The sequence below is a fragment of the Gobius niger genome, assembly GCF_951799975.1.
Source record: "Gobius niger genome assembly, chromosome: 22".
Lineage (NCBI taxonomy): Eukaryota > Metazoa > Chordata > Actinopteri > Gobiiformes > Gobiidae > Gobius > Gobius niger.
The window spans coordinates 14,980,923-14,993,255 of record NC_136873.1 but is presented as its reverse complement, the minus strand read 5'-3'; the positions used below and the strand labels follow the sequence as shown (position 1 = coordinate 14,993,255).

The 12,333-nt window shown below is 41.2% G+C and overlaps 1 protein-coding gene across 1 annotated transcript; it reads left to right on the top strand.

Annotated features, from left to right (window-relative positions):
* The first annotated feature begins 395 nt into the window (after positions 1-395).
* On the top strand, positions 396-10,914 carry sass6 (SAS-6 centriolar assembly protein). Its single transcript, XM_079581069.1, has 16 exons — positions 396-614; positions 1,500-1,560; positions 2,766-2,845; positions 2,918-3,022; positions 3,119-3,287; positions 4,408-4,485; positions 4,550-4,669; positions 4,923-5,114; positions 5,541-5,735; positions 6,611-6,700; positions 6,771-6,950; positions 7,066-7,147; positions 7,214-7,305; positions 8,421-8,509; positions 10,660-10,742; positions 10,809-10,914. Exons 1-16 carry the CDS (start codon positions 553-555, stop codon positions 10,859-10,861), a joined length of 1,731 nt encoding a protein of 576 aa, XP_079437195.1. The 5' UTR covers positions 396-552; the 3' UTR covers positions 10,862-10,914.
* The last annotated feature ends 1,419 nt before the right edge of the window (positions 10,915-12,333 follow it).

Here is a 12,333-nt window from a genome sequence, read left to right as displayed (position 1 = left end):
GAGACTTGCAAGTCGTATATTTTTAATTATTAATTGTAACATCCAGTGATATCCAAATTAGTTGAATTTATTATAATGATGAAATGCGTTGTCCAATCATCCATATGCACTTCGAGGGGCCTGACGGAGATTTACACTTTTTAATTTTCTAAGTTATTTATGTTATTGCTTTATTATGTTTTTTGTTTTTTATTGTTTTTTTTATTTTTTTATTGTTTTTATTTATTATGTTTTTATTTTATTATGTTTTATAAATAACACATAAATGATGGAGGAAGGAAGGAAAGCACTTTATTTTTAAGTATTTACATATTGTTTTAATCGTTTATATTTATCGTCCGCCCGCTCGTTGTTCCATTTCCGGTCACGTAGGCCGTCAACCCGGAAACAGCTGTGTGAGGCGGGAGCATAGCGCCACTTCGAACCGAAAACACAGAAGAGCCCGTGTTTACCTCATTGTTTACTCGCTGAGTCCCCGCTGACCCCCCGGTCTGATCGGCCGTCAGATCGCCGTGTCCCGGGTCGCAGGGGTTGAAGGCGACTGGCCCAGATATGGAGCAGCTGTTCAGTAAAGCGCTGTCGGTGTCGGTGCGGTGCCGAGACTCTGAGGAGAGGTGAGCACAGGTTAACTTTCTGTCAGGCTGATTCGACACTTTCTTATTTCTCTCTGGTGTCATATTTAACATCAGAGGTGGGTTGTTCCATTTACATTACTCAAATATGAAGTAACGAAAATAACTGCATCAAGGTTTAACATAAATCTAATCCTCGCACAGACCTATGTTGTGTCCCTGTTTTGTCTTTGTTTTGTTAGATTTTGTTTTTTAACCGAAGTAAATGAGGTTACGTTAATATAATATAATATAATAATTTATCGCAGCTTGTGTGGTATTTTAGGATCTGATTATGCACTTGTAGAACAAAGGTTTACTGTATTTTTTATAAACTAACGATTATTTTGGTAATCCGATTATTTTTACGATTAATCGATTAATTGCTTGGCTGTGAATAGTGTATGAAAATTGTGTTTTAAAATTTAAAAGAATCACACAAAGCTAAAGGGGCGTCGCTTGAGAACGTGTTGATGGAGTAAACCTAAAGTGAGTGTATTTATTTTTATTATTTCAATGTACAAAACACGACAGCCCCTAACTTGAAAAACAACATAGGTTTCCATCAAAAAATAAAAGATTTTCATGTCGTTTTTGGTCTATTTGAAAGCGATTAATCGATTACTAAAATAGTTGACAACTATTTCAATAATCGATTAGTTGTTTCAGCCCTAATTTTCATGCTAAAGTAACTTCAAAGTAAACAATATCGTATATATTTTCCTGCTTCAGTATATTGACCTTCACATTTGGTATCGTGACAATACCCAGTGTTGAGCGTGTGAAGGTTCAAGAGTATTTTGTATTTTTTGTAATATTTGTAAACAATATTATTTTATGGCATAAGAAAATCTTAATGGAGCAGGAGATTGCGCATTTTGTCCACAGAAAGAGCACCATCCGCGTCACCATTGACCTGCAGCTATCTCCCAGCGCTGTCCACAAAAGGGTAAGCTCGCCTTTAAAGCCAGGTCGGCGTGAGGTTCACTTGAGGTCGATCAACCCTTTGTGTGTGTCACCACCCAGTTACAACATCATCAGTTTATTTTGTTTTATATAATACAACTAGTCTAATATATTTGTAGTAGGACTGGAGGATCTGATCTGATTCTAGTGACCATGTGCTTTTTTGGTGATATCGTTATATTCAATCCTTCTCTGTTTAATGCAGTTCAGTTCTAAAATACAGACACTTTTCTACTTATTCCACTGAGTCAGCAACTCCATGATTTATCCAATCACAGGGAAGTGTGGCCTGTTCAATGAAGCTGCTTTAGTTGCCTCTTAAAGGAATAGGCCACCGTTTTTACATACTGAGATATGTTCTTACCTTAGCTTTGACGAGTTCTTTAGGACCTGTCTGATCTTCCCCCGTGCCTTCAGTCACGTAAACACAGCGCAGACGGCGTTAGCATTTAGCCTCTCCCTCTCTCCTCTATAGCTCCAAAACAGGTCAAGATAGAAGCTACCAAGCTCTTCCACGTTTTTCCCTATTTAAATATGGTTACGTGAAGTGTTCCACTACAAAGTATAATTACACAAAATTAAACAATGTGGATTTTCTAAGCGGATAAAAGGGGGGACTATATTGTAAGGCGTAATAATACCAGGAGTAGTTTGAAATCCGCGCAGTTATCTTCACTTTACTGCGCAGTAATCTTCACTTTACTGTGCGGATGCCAAATTACTCCTGGTATTATTACGCCTTACAATATAGTTCCCCCTTTTATCCGCTTAGAAAATCTACATTGTTTAATTTTGTGTAATTATACTTTGTAGTGGAACACTTCACGTAACCATATTTAAATAGGGAAAACGTGGAAGAGCTTGGGAGCTTCTATCTTGACCTGTTTTGGAGCTATAGAGGAGAGAGGGAGAGGCTAAATGCTAACGCCGTCTGCGCTGTGTTTACGTGACTGAAGGCACGGGGGAAGATCAGACAGGTCCTAAAGAACTCGTCAAAGCTAAGGTAAGAACATATCTCAGTATGTAAAAACGGTGGCCTATTCCTTTAAAGGCTTAGACTAAAAACTAGATGTACATGTATTGTGATAAATGTTCTACGAAAATCAAGATCCTGTATGAATTGTGGCACACAACGCGCCCATTTTCTATCGTAATATGCTCTTCATTCACGCAAGTGTCCTCCTCCAGAACCTCCATGTGCGGCTGACGGATGACAAAGACCCCTACTTCCTGTTCACGCTGTCCATCTCCGAGGAGGACTTTCAGAGGTATGACGGGGCTTCAGAAACTCCTGCTTGTTTCTGACATGACGCAGTAAGTCTGTGTGTGCTGTGTTCCAGCCTGAAAGCCCAGCAGGGCCTCCTCATCGACTTCGGCTCCTTCCCCCAGAAGTTCATCGAGCTGCTGGAGCTGTGCCACAGTGAGCAAGAGGCAGACAGCCCCAGGTATAAACCTCTCCAGTGGGGCCATGGCTTTTTCCACATAAGCTCCCAGTTAAACAGTTTATTCTTTTTCATATTCTATTGTTTGTGTGTGTCCAGGTTCCTGCTGCAGCTGGGCAGTCAGGGCCCTGCTCCTGAGGGCCCGTCCAGCCTCAGTGTGGTGGAGACTAATGCCTTCAAACACCTGAACCACCTGAGCCTGCGCCTGTCCCCCGGCTCTGACAGAGAGGTCAAGGACTACCTGGCGTCCTGCCTGGCCCGCCTAAAGGTTTGGCCCCTCTGACCCAATTCAAAATGTGCCAAAGATCATGTTTAGCTTACATTTTAATTCTGTGTTGGCCATGTTTTCGCCGCCAAGTCCAATTCACAAATACTGTACTGACATGTTAAGCATCCACATGGTTCAGGGTCATTTCCTCTGTGAAAGAGACAGGGATGCAGCTCACAGTCACATGAATTTTTTTGGTTTGGGTGTGGCTTATCATCTTATGGTGATGGTGGGCCCCAATGCCATTCATTTCATTTATTTATTTCATTCAAAAGTGATGTTATGCAATCACAATAAAACCACCAACCACTAAGTATGAATGAAACGGAGCAGAGGAGAAGAACAAGTCTTATAATATCTGCCCCTTTTGTTACTTCACACTTTACACTTCACACTGTTGTCGTTTGGAAACTGGTATGTATTTATGTCTACATACATATATTTACAGTCTTATGTCTATATATCTATATACATTTACAGTATTAACAGATGTTTTTGTATTCTATATCCAGTTTTTCAATGTATAAAATACAGAACCTTCGTATTTTTGAATGTTTACAAATGGTCAATAAGAAACAAACCGTCGTATTCATGTTTGTTCAAATCAAATATCCCACATTATTCATGTCCAAGTACTTCATACTGTTTAACATTGTAGCTTTTATGTGTATTTTAAACTCCAGGAGAGTTTCTGACTTTTTCACTTCTTTCTGGAGTTTATTCCATAAACTGATTCCTGTCACTGTAACAGTTCGTTCCATTCCTTTAGAATTGAACCTGGGTTTGTTAAATATGTCTGTTCCTTTCAGATTATAGTGACTTTCTCTTTTCTCAAACATTTCTTGGATGTTCACTGGCAATATGTTTCTATTTGCTTTATACAAAACCTGTAGGATATCATAGTCTACTATATCCTCAAATTTTAGTAAATTACATTTAATAAAGAGTGGATTCGATGGATCTCTATATCTAACATTATGTATTGTTTTCAGAGCCCGCTTTTGTAGATTCCAGTTGAGGATCACTGATGTAAAGGGCTTAGAAATGATGATATTATATGATGCAAAAGGGCGATATCGGGTTCAAGGCCGGTTATTGAATATCTTATTTTTTTGCTCAGGAGGAGAGGGAGGCTCTGGAGCTCCGGCTGAAGCGGACCGAGGAGGACTTATCCCGGCAGCTGTCCTGTACCCAGCAGGTGTGTCAGTGTGTGCCTGTGACTCTCAGCTGTTGCTAACCCACTGCTGTGCTTTTTTTCCCAGACTCTCTGTGAGAAGAGCAAAGAGCTGGAGAAGCTGCGCTCAGAGTGGACCAGTCAGACCAGCTCTCTGTCCAGTCGCTACACCGACGAGCTGCAGAGCGAGAGGGAGAAGGCGCTGGAGGTGAGGCCCTCTCCCTGTTCTCCATGTTCTCCTTGTTCTCCATGTCCTCCTAGGCTGTTTCCGTCACGTCAAAATCACAATCTCTATTTTGGTCAATCTCAATAATCTTCATAGGACTTTATAATCGACAGGTGTAGCATGATAGCACAGCCGTTAGCGCTCGTGCCTCACAGCCTCATAGTTCGATGACTCATCTGAAGAACCTTCTGTATCTTCCTCCATGTTCCCCCCGGCCCACTCGCACCTGCTGCAGCTCCAGCGGCGTCTGCAGGAGCAGGCCGACCAGCTGAGGCAGGAGCTGGAGTCGACCCACCGCAGCTCCTCCCAGCAGCTGCGCTCCAGGGTCAGCGAGCTGGAGGCGTCCTGCCGAGAGCTCACCGAGAGGAAGTACAAAAACGAGTCGGCCATCAGGGACCTGCGCATGAAGCTGGTGGCGGCGGAGGAGGTGAGAGCAAACACCACTGAAAACTTAGGATTAATCTGTTTAAATTCTCTGGAGAGAGTGACTTAAAAGCTGCTAAACCTGCCATGGATAAAAGGTGTGGACATTGGCTACAGCTGCTGAGCTACAGGGCTACAAACATCTCCAAGAGAAAGCCCCGAACCACACACCAAACATCTAGCCTCAGATACAACATGTGACAGAGGTCAGAGCTGAGCTGATACTGTAGTTTCACTAAGAGCCTTTATTAAGCACACTTTACTTTAGCACATTGTAAATACAGAAAAATATAGTTGTTGACTAAATTGATTTGCAGATTTAGGATTAAAACTGGACTCTGCATGGAACTTTAGTCTTTAGTCAATTAAATCTAAATGCTGTGTGTGTCATGTGTCGTGACTAGTGTGTTGTGTATCGTGTGTGCCGCAGGAGGGCCAGCGCTCCAAGCAGCAGGTGCTGTCCTTGCGTAGGGACAACAGTCTGCTGGACTCTCAGGTCCACGAGAAGGACCGAGCGCTCAGTCAGCTGCAGATGAGAGCCGCTGTCCTGGAGCAGGAGGTCAAGGACAAGGAGCTGCTCATGAGCCGCACCAAGGACGTACTGGAGGCCACGCAGCAGCAGAAGGTTCCCAACCCCGAGATACCGGCCAACAAACATTCAACCAAGTATAGTTTGAATTGAGGAAGAGGGCAGCTGAGAATTCAATTAGAATATTGGGTCTTTTAAGGCCAGGCGCTGCAGGTGAAACAGGGACTTATTTTCATTTAGAGATATTATCAATTTTTACCTTTTGATGTAGATTACGTCAGTGACAATATCTAAATAATGGATAGAGCTGGGTTTAAATGTATGGATTAAAGCAGTACTAAGTAACTCTTCCCCCTAGAGGCCATAAGCGCAACTGCAGGTGTAGTAGCAAGTTACGATTTTTTTAATTTATTAACTGTCTTGGAGAGTAAATACTACGCTGACAGGAAAGGCGAAGGGAGAGAGGGTTACTGTGCATCCAATTATACAATGGAAATATTTTTTTTCACTCAAACTTAGCTGTAAAGACTGTTCAAAGTGACGTTAGCCCACAGTTAGCTTTGCCCGTTAGCCTGTTAGCTTCTTCCCCGTGATTCCATTAGTGTGTATTGCTTTCTCCGCACCGGTGGCAGTCAAGTTGCAAACATGGTTTTCTGGCCAGAGACACCAGGGGGAGATGAAAGACCCTCCAATCATCCCATAAACACTTGTATTACCCCCACAGGGACTACGGGGAGGATTTATTAAGGTAAATAAGTTACTTAGTACTGCTTTAATTTGGTTGATATTATATATTATGTATATTAGGAGAATAGGAGAAAAGAAAATGTGAGGCATCGAGCATTTCTTTCACCACACATTGTATCGTTCAAGAGATCTTTTTGATGTTCAGGTTTTATTTGACTAAAACAAAATAGCCTTTTCCTAATGCATAATACTGACACACGTGTAACGTTTCCCGCTCTTTTCAGGTGTCCCTGGAAGAAAACGCAGAGGGGAGGGACGCCCAGGTCAAAAAGCTGGAGGCGACGGTGAAGTCTCTGTCCGAGGAGCTGCTCAAGGTGCCGCCGTGGCTGTTTTTCCTCCTTTCCTCTCATCTGTTACTCATGACCTCGGTCTGTCTGACCTCAGGCCAACAACATCATCCAGAAGCTGCAGACGGAGGTGAAGAGCCTGGTGGGGAAGATTAAAGTGAAGAACACCGTGACCGTGTCCCAGGAGAAGGTCCTCCAGGAGACCACGGAGAAGCTCCAGAGCGCGGAGAAGGAGCTCCACAGCAGCCGGCAACAGCTCAGCACCAAGGAACAGCAGGTGTCCACAGTGCACAGTTCACCTTTATTATTTAGTTTTTGGGGGGAAGGGGGTCAGACAGTATATATTGCTTTCCAAATTGACACCAGAGCATGTGTGTGGTGGTTTTGGACAGATGTGTGCGCTGAAGGAGCAGCTGGAGTCCACCGTGCAGAAGCTGAATGAGAGCAGAGAGGTGCTCAAGACCAATGAGAACGGTACGTTTGACCACACTGTACGTTTTACCACAGAAAGCATCGCTAATACTCTTACCTCTGTTGCAGTGATCAGCTGGCTCAACAAGCAGCTCAATGAGAGGCAGATGACCAGAGCCACGGCTCCAGAACCTGCTGCTGCCGCCACCTCGGCGTCAAAGGTGAGACTACAACAACCACACACTATATAGTACAGTCCAAAACAAAGATGTATGATAACCTACAAATGTGCAGCAGTTCAGTTTCCATTTCTAGCTTTGTTTTGGTCCTGATTTAACAATTTTAACAGCTTTTTGCTTACTGAGTTGAAATGGTTTGGCAGAACATTGCAAATATATTGTTACATTTATCCTGTTACCCCCTGCCTTAACTGCAGGGGCGGACTGGGACTGAAAAACAGCCCTGGACTCTGACCAGCCTGATCATTTTCCCCAGTTCGGCTTTTTATTATTATTTTTTCATCAGCAAAAAGAACGGCAAAGGTGGTCGTAGAAACAGAAGCAAAATCATTAATATAAATAATAAATAATAGTGGTCCCAAAATTGACCCTTGTGGTACACCATACTTTTAGATTCATGTTTTGTTTATACTGGGCTTTACCCAAATCTAAAAGCTTCTCGACTGGAGATCAACAATGTAAACGCCTTATTTGAAAGCTAAGACCTACAAAAGTGACGGAAACTTTTCGTCACGTCGCCACATTTTTGTCACGTTTTTGTTGACTTTTCATCCTCTTTCTCTCGCTATTTTGATGCTTTTCTTTTTAGCTTTTAGATTTGGGTAAAGCTCGGTTGAGGCAGGACTGGTCGCCCTTCTGTGCTCTTCCAGAATGGACATATGGCCCAGTCCGCCCCTGCTTAACTGAGCACATTTTTGTCCAGTTCAGCATTACCCTAATCTAAAAGCTTCTTGACTGGAGCTTACAACCTCGTTTGAAAGCTAAGACCTTCAAAACTGATTTAAAAAAAAAACCTGATTGCATTTTTGTCACATTTTTGTAGTGTTTTCGTTGTTTTTTTTGCCCAGTTTTGTGTCCGTTTTCTGTGCTTTTGTGTCACTTTTATGTTCAAAAGTGCATCCGTTTTTAGTCGTGTTTTTGTCGCTTTTTTAATTGTATTGTTGCTTTTCCAGTGCGTTTTCATCTCTATTTTGATTTGGGTAAAGCCATATGTGCTCGGTTCAGGTGGGGGTTAAGAGGTTAAGAGCACGAGGCCCAAAGGGTACTCAAGATGAAAATGTTTGGAAAGCACTCACTAACTCCTGGTTCCTGTCCAGAGCCCTCTGTATCCTTTGGGCAGGGCCACACTCCCTCCTGTGGGGGGCGCTCTGAGCTCCCCTGCTGACCTGCGGCCCACCACGCTGCTGTGAGTGTCCCCTTCACTTCTACTACATTATTATTATACAGTGTGTGACTGCGCGAAACATTACTTTTATCTGTAAAGACCAAGTTTTGATGCCTGTTGGTTTCAGGGACAGTAATAAAGGAAGTCACTTGGTTGTTTCAGCTCAAATAAATGATGCAAATGTAAGAATTGGTCTTTTATGGAATTAATGAACATTATTGGTCAAATATTTTAGTGTAGGTATCAAAAAAAAGTATTGTTCAGTTCGGTATTGTAAACCAAGTATCGTTAAGTATTGAAACAAATGTAATGATACCCAGCCCTACTCACAACCCACTGATAACGGTTCCACGACCGACCAGTTGAGAACCACTGCACTGCAAAAAGAGGATTCTAAGCAAGTAAAAAATGTCTTTCTTTAAGAAATACGTTCCAATTTTTTCCCTAAAAAGTAATGTCTTGTGTAGCAATATCTTGGGGAAAAAAATCTTGTTTTAGGAAATAAAATCTAGCCATTTCTTCTTCAGATAAATTTGCTAAAAAACAAACAATTTTTCTTGTAACAAGAAAGAAAAACTTTTTGAATCTTCTTCAGCTTTAGACAAAGAATATTTTTTCTTATTTTAAGAAAAACTAAGATCACAACAGCTCTTAATGTAAGAACTGATTCTCACAGATCGAAAATACATCCCAGCCTTTAAAGTGGGCGGCTCGGTGGCACAGGGGTTAGAGCCTCAGCTTCACAACTCGAAGGTTCTGGGTTCGATTCCCACCAGGACGGGGCCTTTCTGTGTGGAGCATGTCCTCCCCGTGTCTACCACTAAAAACATGTACAATAGGTGAATCCTCCAGCCATCAGCCTGGCTCCACATCATGGAGATGGGTCTCCAGGCGTGGGCAATATTTTCCTTAAATATTAGTATTTATTAAGAACATTTTGCTCAAAAATGTGTGTAATTTAGAACATTTTACTTAAATCAAGCAACATTTAAGTAAAATATCCACAATTTTTCACTAAATAAGAATGTTTTCCTTAAATTATTCCATTTTCTGAGGACATTTTGCTTAATTCTAGCTATTTATTTGCTTATATTTAGCGTTTCTTTCTTGTTTTATGATGAGAAAAATATTCTAGAAATAAGAATTCTTAGCAAGAAAAAAATGCTGACCCCATTGGCAGAATTTTTTAATTAAAACAAGACAAAATGTCTTATTTTAAGATGTTTTCCCTTGTTTTTAGTAGGGTACTTTTTGCAGTGTGTTAGGGCAGTGCTTCTCAAGCTGTGGTACGGGGGTTTCTTTAGGCATATTCCATGATGACAATGCCCTTTTCTATAGGGCTCAAAGTGCGAGAGATGGAAGGACCGAGCCTGGCGTCCAGAATGAGACCCCTCTGTATGTTTTATACACGGGGACGTCAGTCTGGGCAGAGCGCTGGCTTTTGCAGCTGCTGCCAAACTCAAATGAGCAATCAGAAGAGTTTATTTGCGTCGCGTGTTGTTCATGTAAATGCTGTTTGCTTGCGTAAGTTCCAATCTGGAGATGTAGGTGATGTCGACTCTAGCCAGATTGCTGCACTGCAAAAAGTATTTAACTAGATCAGTATAAACGTCTCAATTTGAGCATAATAATCCAAATTTTAGTTGTTTTGACTAGTTAAGAAGTTGTTGGGCATTTGTCCCAGATTATTTCACTTGTTCTGAGATGTTTCTGACTCGTTTCGATACATTTCGTTTCAAGTCATTTTCTTTGCCAATGGGGAAAGAAAATTGGTCTTATCTCATTGGCAATTTTACTTTCTTATTTCAAGCGAGATTTACTCTAGAACTGGTCTGAAATGTCCTCAAACAAGCAAAGTAAACTTGGTCCGATCAGGAAAAATGTCTAAATGAGTGAAAACCGCTCAAAACAAGATACATTTCCTCAATTCAAGTCATTTAAGCCAATGCTTGATATTTACTTTTTGTTGTGTGGTACATCGGTGAGTCTGGATGTTTCCTGGCAAGAACCCCATTGTGAATCTTTGGGATGTCCTGATATCTAAGCAGTTAAAGGTGTCTCTGTAGATACTTTTCTGGTCCCTCTAGAGCTGCTAAAACAGCAAAAAGCATTCCTTTAAACAACCCGTGTTAGCAGAAAATGCAGAAGTTGGTTTGTTTTTTGATCCTCAGAGATGCCGCAGGACTGGACTCCAAGTACTTCGAGAGAGTGGACAGTATCCCCATCTACGGCCTGGCGTCCCACCTGCCCAAAGGTACAGGTTTAAAGACATGAAAGCTTTGGAGGAGGCTCACCCCGTGTTCTGTGTCCTCTCTTTCAGAGATCCCTCGGCCGGCCAAAGCCTCCCTGCCCTCCGCGTACTTCTCTGCATGAGCTCGTTTTATCGTCTTTTAAACGTTTGTACTTTTGTCTGTATAGTTCACAACTGTTTCATTAAAGTATATATCACAAACTTGACTTGAGTAGTATTTTTGTTGAGAACTTATTATATTTACTGCATTTGAAACATAAATATAATAATAATTGTCGTTTTAAAAGCCTAGTAATGCACACTCTGGAACAGTGGCAGTGACACTGTGCAGATGAAACCGTCAATGCCTTTAGCTCACAAGGAAGAAGGTTTGTGCCCTCCGGGTTGCCGTACTGAGGGTGAATTCGGGTGCAATTTTTGTGGGTTAGTGCTAGATCGTCTGCTCCGGAGGGACAGTCTGCTGTGAAAACGTGAGATATCATGACACAAATTAAGCTTAGGGCCAGGGAAAAGCTTCACCTCTTAACTCCCGCCTGAACCGAGAGGATCTTTTTCCTCACGTCATCAGATTTTTTTTCCAACATTTTTTTGTTGGGTATTCAACTCATTTTTGTAACTTTTATTTGTCATTTTTTTGTACATTTTTTTATCAATTTTTTGTAATATTTTGTCACATTTGGTCACATTTTTGTCATTTTTTCATGAATATTTCGTCACTTTTTGGTCAATGTTTTCTCACTTTTTTGTCACATTTCCATCATTGTTTTCGTCTCAGTTTTGTTGCTATTTTCACAGCTTTTTTCCAGAAGCTTTTGGATTGGGGTAAAGCCAAACTGGAGAAAATGTGCTCGGTTCAGGTGGGAGTTAAGGGGTCAACTTTAAGGATTAGGATTATTTGTATTTTTAGACAAACCAACTCATAGATCTACACAAACTCACACCAGACCGTCCCTCCGGAGCAGACGATCTAGCGCTAACCATTTTTGTGGTTTTGAAGCTGTTATTACACCATTTTTCATTCTACACATGTACTTATTTGTACTTTCAACTTTTAAGTATTTTCTACTGCAAATACTCCAGTACTTTTACTTAAAGGCACTATACCTGATTGCATTTTTGTTTTAATAAAAAGGTAAATAATGAAAGTGTGAGTGAGTAAATTAACTTCTTAACCCCCTCCTTAATTGAGTGCATTATCTCCAGTTTGGCATTAAAAAAATATAAAGTCTTCTCAGCTGGAGTTTACTTTCTATAGCCCAGTGTAACCCCTCATTTGAAAGCTAAGACCAATAATAAAAAATAGTAATAGTTTACAATATAAGGACAAAAAATGTTTTAAACGTGCATTACGGAACTTTTTGTGTGTGGAAAAAACAAACAAAAAAAGCAGTAACACTTTACATCACGGGCCGGTAAGTCCGTGGTACTTACAGTGGTAATTACTAGTAATGACAGTGGTACTTATTGTGGCACTTAAAGTGGTAATTTCTAGTAATTGGGGATAGGGTTAGGGAGTCACAGAGTTACCACTTTATCTCTCATTACTAAGAGATACAGGGGTAACTCTTAGTAATAGTAAAGGTTGTACTTCTAA